At 42.4% G+C, this 6,385-nt stretch overlaps 1 protein-coding gene across 2 annotated transcripts; it reads left to right on the forward strand.

The window, feature by feature from the left end:
- The first annotated feature begins 844 nt into the window (after nucleotides 1-844).
- LOC123044922 (BTB/POZ and MATH domain-containing protein 5) lies at nucleotides 845-5,178 on the forward strand. Of its 2 annotated transcripts, none has more exons than XM_044467802.1 (4): nucleotides 845-1,423; nucleotides 3,300-3,675; nucleotides 3,761-4,034; nucleotides 4,732-5,178. In XM_044467802.1, the coding sequence occupies exons 1-4, from the start codon at nucleotides 978-980 to the stop codon at nucleotides 4,788-4,790; spliced, it is 1,155 nt and encodes a 384-aa protein (XP_044323737.1). In that variant the 5' UTR covers nucleotides 845-977; the 3' UTR covers nucleotides 4,791-5,178. The 2 variants fall into 2 exon arrangements, with proteins under 2 accessions (XP_044323737.1, XP_044323736.1); XM_044467801.1 differs by having other exon boundaries at nucleotides 846-1,423; nucleotides 4,785-5,178.
- Nucleotides 5,179-6,385: the final 1,207 nt, after the last annotated feature.

Consider the following 6,385-nt stretch of genomic DNA (forward strand, 5'->3'; position numbering starts at 1 on the left):
CTGTATGGGGCTGAAATTAAATGTATTATTGATGTTTTTGTTACCGCGCCGTATCCATTCCAAGTATGTACCCTTATTTTCTTTTATTTGAGTTGTCCTTTTCAAAACCACTGCTCCAATGGCTCATACGGTAGTTCTTGTACCCTATTCTTCACATTTTGTCAGGCAGTTGATTTATTTGGTTGGTGCACTGCCATGCTATGTGTCTTGATATTTTTTTGCTTCTGGGAACATTTGTTTTTCATTTAAGTCGCAAGTGGTCGGATCCATGACATTAGATATCAGGAAACTTAGTGCGCACATATTTTCATAGTGACAGTACTAATACGGGTTTTCTGCTCTATTAACTCTTGAGAAAATTGCTTCATAACAAGAATGAATAAGAAATCTCTTCCCACCAAGGCACATGCATGGTTACTATTCAAACTCATCCGATTGATTGCTTTTGATGTGTGACATACACATAAGATTGATATTTTTCTCTAAAAAAGTGTTTATTTGTTACTCTCTCTTTCATAATATAAGACGTTTTTTGACACTACACTAGAGTCAAAAAACGTCTTACATTATGAAACGAAGGGAGTAATTACGAAAGGAGAATTTTTTTAATACAGTTATTTGTGCGTTGCACGTGCACGCTTACTAGTACTCCCTCCGTCCGGAAATACATCTCATTTTGTTCATATTGACGAGGAAATACATCTCATTTTATCCATTTTGACGAAGAGTATTTCCGGACGGAGGGAGTAGTTAGAGGACTAGAGATGTTCAAATGCACGCACGTGCGCTTAAGTGAGCAAGCTCGATAAGACCAAACCGACCGAGCCGGAATGAATTCTTAGATCCACGTCTCACCCGTGGATGGCACGGCCGCCCCACGCGCAGAACCAAACCAGACACGCGTACGGCCAATCGGCCGAAAATTCCCCAATCCAGGCCTGTTAGCCCCAACCCTAACCCTAGCCAATCGCATTCCCATGGACGACGACGCCGGCGACGCCTCGCCGCCGCCGGGACCTGTCCCCCCTGCTGCCACAGGCGCCTCGTCGTCGCGTGACATGGCTGCGTCCCCTACCAGCTCGCGCTCCGTGACGGAGACGGTGAACGGCTCCCACCGCTTCGTGATCCAGGGCTACTCCCTCGCCAAGGGGATGGGCGTCGGGAAGCACATCGCGAGCGAGACCTTCACCGTCGGGGGATACCAGTGGGCTATCTACTTCTACCCAGACGGGAAGAACCCCGAGGACAACTCGGCCTACGTTTCCGTCTTCATCGCGCTCGCTTCCGAGGGCACTGACGTCCGCGCTCTCTTTGAGCTCACACTGCAGGACCAGAGCGGCAAGGGCAAGCACAAGGTCCACTCCCACTTCGATCGCTCGCTCGAGTCTGGCCCCTACACCCTCAAGTACCGAGGCTCTATGTGGTAAGCAGGCGCCTCTGAATAACCCTCCTGCTTTGGTTGAACTTGTTCTGGTATGAACTATGACACTGTCGTTGAATTGGCGTCTGTGGAACTTTAGCTAGGATGGTTGAGCCTGTGATTCGATTGATGCTAGTGCTTGCATTTTTGGGGTAGTTGTCATGCTTATTCAACTTCAGCTGATATCAGGATTATTAGGTGATAGCAAGGCAGCCATTTTTGGTGTTCTAGTACAGCCACGAGGATTATCCGCTACTTGATGTCTATTAGTTCAATCCAATGGCATGCTACTGTTTGAACTATCTGGTTTTGATCTGTTGAGTATGGTATGCATCAGTAGCTTTACAATTTTGATTTTTCATTCCTAATTTCTGGTGTAATATGTTGCTTTGCTGTGGCGATATGCCCATCTGTTGATCACATCGATGACAGTACACATTGTGGAAAACACTATAAAAGGTAGGCTGACTGTAATGCTTCGATTGATGAACTGCCCGTAGGGTAGAGGGGGATGAAGAGGTAGAGTTGGCTGGAAAGAAGAGACTTGAGATGCTTAAGAACTAGTTCATCTTTTTTCCTAATCTGAATGGTAGCACACACATCCTCTTTCATAAAAGGTTTATCCCTTAACATCTATATCTTATAAGAGGTAAATCCAACTTCTTGTGCTAGTGCCATTAGCCCATTACTATAGTTTTGTCACTGCAATGCTGTAGTCTAATAGTAAACTTATGCTTTTACCTTTACATGCTTATTGTAAAGCATAATGTCACTTGATTAGGTTGCTGACTGGATATTCTTGGGTTTACATACGTTGACAGATCTATTGGTTGGTGAATTTGTTGCCATTTATAATATGTTTATTTGGTTGTGTTTAAGACGACATCTTCTGTTACTGGAGTAATTCCTTGGTGGACTGTATTGTGTGAAAGGCAATTTGTTTGGAAGGACCCTTCTTTATACCATGGAACCAAACTGCTTTAATAGTCAATCTTGAGTACTTGTGTCCTTACAACATGTTATGGTATTTATTCACCTATTCTTTTTGTTGAGTTTCACTTCATTTGAATAGTTGTATGTTGAAGTGTGCCCGTACCATCAATTTAGGACATCACAAAGTAACCTTTGGTTTAAATGAAAGAGCTGTTACCCCCAGTTTCATTTCCACGAAATCAGAGATTTCTGTTTGGTAACCAAAATGTTCTGGAAATAAAAACAAAGCAATAGCTCTTGTTCGACAGTGCCTTCAGGCCAATAGCATGATGAGCTCAGATTCTCAAGCCCATTAATACTTCCATTCATATTCTTTTTGATTTGCTGCCAGCTCCTGTAGATATGCATTTCAGGCAAAAAACATAGGAGTTCCAAATGTTGGCCATAGTAAAAATATAAACAATGATTAAAATTATATCACAAACTGTGCTTCTCATGGTGGTATGTCACTGGGGTTGGGAGGCTCAGGTCTTTTTTTTAATCTTCACAACTGCAATAGTTGTAGCTTTTCAGTTATTTTCATTCCCAAGTTCAAACTTATAATTAGGAAAAACTGTTTTTTTTCTTTTCTTTTAAATCTGCTTGCCAGTGGTATCTGGAAACTTTGGTGTCCTATGTTTTCCTTTTTGTTGATACGAAATATAAATATGAACCTTGGATATGATGTAACTACTAACCCATGCCATTTGTAGGTCTAGGTGTGAATTCGTTAATACAAGTCTTTAATGAGAAATTAGATCTTAACCCACACTTTACTTCCTCATTTGATAATTTGCACTATCTAGGGCAAATCATCAAACCCCTTGTAAAGTGTGCCAAATGATCTAGATCCCCAGTCTTTAACAGCCTTGGGAGTCTGGGTTGTGATATTCATTCTTCATTTCAGGGGTTACAAACGGTTCTTTCGGCGAACTGCCCTTGAGACATCGGACTTTCTTAAAGATGATTGTTTGAGGATAAACTGCACTGTGGGTGTTGTGGTTTCAACTATTGATTACTCCAGACCACACTCCATTCAGGTTCCAGACTCTGATATTGGCTACCACTTCGGTTCTCTTTTGGACAGTAATGAAGGGGTTGATGTTATTCTTAATGTGAGTGGAGAGAGGTTTCATGCCCATAAGTTGGTGTTGGCTGCACGGTCTACTGTATTTAGATCCAAACTTTTTGGCGATGAATCAGAAGGAGACAAGAACGAGGTTAATGAGAGTGAGGATCTGAAAGAGATTGTTATTGATGATCTAGAGCCCAAGGTTTTCAAGGTGTGTCTCTATTTTGTTTGTTATCAATGTTTTCCAGTATAACCTGGGAGCAAGTATACTTACTATATGTGGATACTCCGTCCAGGCCATGCTTCATTTCATCTACAGAGATACCCTCGTTGATGATTATGAGTTGGATGCATCAAGCTCCATGGGCTCTATTTTTGATACTTTGGCGGCAAAGTTGTTGGCCGCAGCAGACAAGTATGACTTAGGAAGGTTAAGATTTCTATGTGAATCTTACTTGTGCAAAGGCATTTCTGTGGCCTCGGTTGCAAATACTCTTGCATTGGCTGATAGTCACCACGCCATGGAGCTTAAAGCCGTTTGCCTAAAATTTGCTGCAGAAAATCTTTCAGGTACTGAAGCTTTTACATCAAATCTAACTTAATTCATCACATTGTACAGTAGCATTCATATTTGAATTCATGTTTAGTCGAAAAACATGCCTGGCATTCAAGTAATAATTTTGTGGATTTGCATAGTGCCATGCTGGTCCGTGCTCACTGATGGGGGTTTTTATTAGGGAGTGGTAAAAGTATGAACAAAAAGAGGGGGGAACGATTACAAGCTATAAACAATTTCAGTGAGAGGTGATATGTGCATGCTTTGAGTTTCTGGTGTTACATTTGTTTGACATGCAAGTAGAAGATAAGTAGCTCGATGTTGTATTGTAGATGATGATTCTCATTGGTATAGTTGTATTGCTTTGCTTTCTGAGGTATAAATATGTTTGTGCTGCTTAGTTGCACTATCAAGTTTCATGATTAGTAGAGTTGCTGTTAAATATGATGCACTGGAATGTACTCCCTCTGATCCATAATAAGCGTCACAGTTTTGCACTAAGTTTGAACTAACCTAGTTCAAAACTGTGACACTTATTTTGGATCGGAGGGAGTAGTTTCTTTAGATGTTAGACTCTGTAGTTTGCTAACCAAGAATAATGCAATTAGATCAACTAGCATAGTCTTTTTCAGCAATTTAGATCTGTTACTAGCTTGGAAATTAATGCTTCATATACCATGTGTTGACAGTTTGGTTGTTTTCTTGGCGCAGTTAATAAGTTTATAAAGCTCCATAACATTCCAGATACCCTTATGTCTCTGCAGCTGTGATCCGGACTGACGGGTTTGATTACCTCAAGGATAATTGCCCATCACTTCAGTCGGAGATACTGAGAACTGTTGCTGGGTGCGAGGAGCCGTGCAGTAGTGGCGGGAAAAGCCAGAGTGTATGGGGACAGCTCTCGGACGGTGGCGACACTAGTGGCCGTAGGGTGAGGCCAAGAATCTGAGGCCACCCCGAACTCTGCCCTGGTTAGGAGGCTCTTGTGTAAACGGGGCAACAATTTGTTCTGTATGTTGTGAAAACAGTTTAACTAGGTGAGACCCATGCCATCTTATTGCGCTCTTTTTTACACTTCAATTCATATTCATATGTTGTTAATAGCTATTTCATTGTTTGATCTTGGAACCTTTGCCTAGTCGCTGTGCTGATTTATAATGATATGGGCGCGGCCTCGGACGCTCTGATGTTTTGCCCCAATCTTTTACGATGCAAAACTCTCCAATGCACCGATAAAATAATACTCTAATTACGTGCAACCTGAAGCAGGGGTGACGACGACAAACGGACAATCCCTCCGGCTTCTCTTCGAAGTAGATGTAACCAGCATGCAGCCTGTCGGGAGCCAAGTGCAACTTTCACTGCAGAAAATTCACGCAAAATAAATAACAAGAGGGCTGCTTAATATTCGATACTTGTTTAACCTGTTGAAAATATAACCTTCCCTCGTAATACTCACGTATACTGCATATATAAAGGCAAAATACAAACCGCCATCAAAAAGAGGACGGCGAGGCATGCAGGCCCACCTCACGTACATCTGGAAGATATCTGAAAGACGAACGTGTGTTGGGCTCGTGATTCGTGAATGACAGGTATGGTTTCCTTCTGTGACGTCTTAGACGTGGTGGGGTGTTAGATATGAAGTTCGATGGCGTGTTCGGGGTATTACCCCGGTATGATTCGTTCAACGACAAAGTCTTTACTTTTGGTGAGTCACTTTGGTGAGGAGGTGATTCGTCATTCTTTTTTTCGGGGGCTGCTGTAGTAATGCCGGAGGCAGATGACGAACGTTGATGTCAAGCTCAGAGATGTGCTACTATATTTTCAGTTTTGTCATGTCAGACTTTACGTGACTTGTATTTCGATCTTTATAAAATGAATGGGACATATATTATCATAAAAAAAATCAGGCACGCAAGCCCATCTCACGTACATGTACGCGTGAGTATCTCTTATTTCCTTCAAATCCAACTACTTGTTCCAACATGTCATCTCTCTCCTAGTCCTGGCTAGTACTATTTAATTAAAGAAAGCTAATTAATCTCTCCGGTCATGTTGATCACAGACCTTATATTAAAAAAAGGACGCCGATAACGCCCATATGCATGGGCGTTAAGGGATCTGGCCACACGTTTTGTATGGTGTCTAAAAGTACCAGCCCACACGCCTACGTGTGGGTAAAACAACTAGCGTCAACACATATTTTTTTCTCTCTCGCGGTCCCTCTCACACGCCTACGTGTGGGCAAAATGGATAACGCCCACACGACCTCTCTCAGCCACCACGTGACAGTCACCACGCGTCCCCGCAGTTGCCATGGTTCGGACCCTCTTCAATGTCTGTTTAACTGCAGTTACCATGT

The sequence above is a fragment of the Triticum aestivum genome, chromosome 2B, assembly GCF_018294505.1.
Source record: "Triticum aestivum cultivar Chinese Spring chromosome 2B, IWGSC CS RefSeq v2.1, whole genome shotgun sequence".
Classification (NCBI taxonomy): Eukaryota; Viridiplantae; Streptophyta; class Magnoliopsida; order Poales; family Poaceae; genus Triticum; species Triticum aestivum.

Bases quoted from the DNA above. Each gene is read 5' to 3' on its own strand.
- LOC123044922 (XM_044467801.1), top strand. From the start codon at position 978: ATGGACGACGACGCCGGCGACGCCTCGCCGCCGCCGGGACCTGTCCCC. The intron at 3,676-3,760 runs GTGTGTCTCTAT...TACTCCGTCCAG, and splicing joins TAGAGCCCAAGGTTTTCAAG to GCCATGCTTCATTTCATCTA. The intron at 4,035-4,784 runs GTACTGAAGCTT...ATGTCTCTGCAG, and splicing joins TGCTGCAGAAAATCTTTCAG to CTGTGATCCGGACTGACGGG.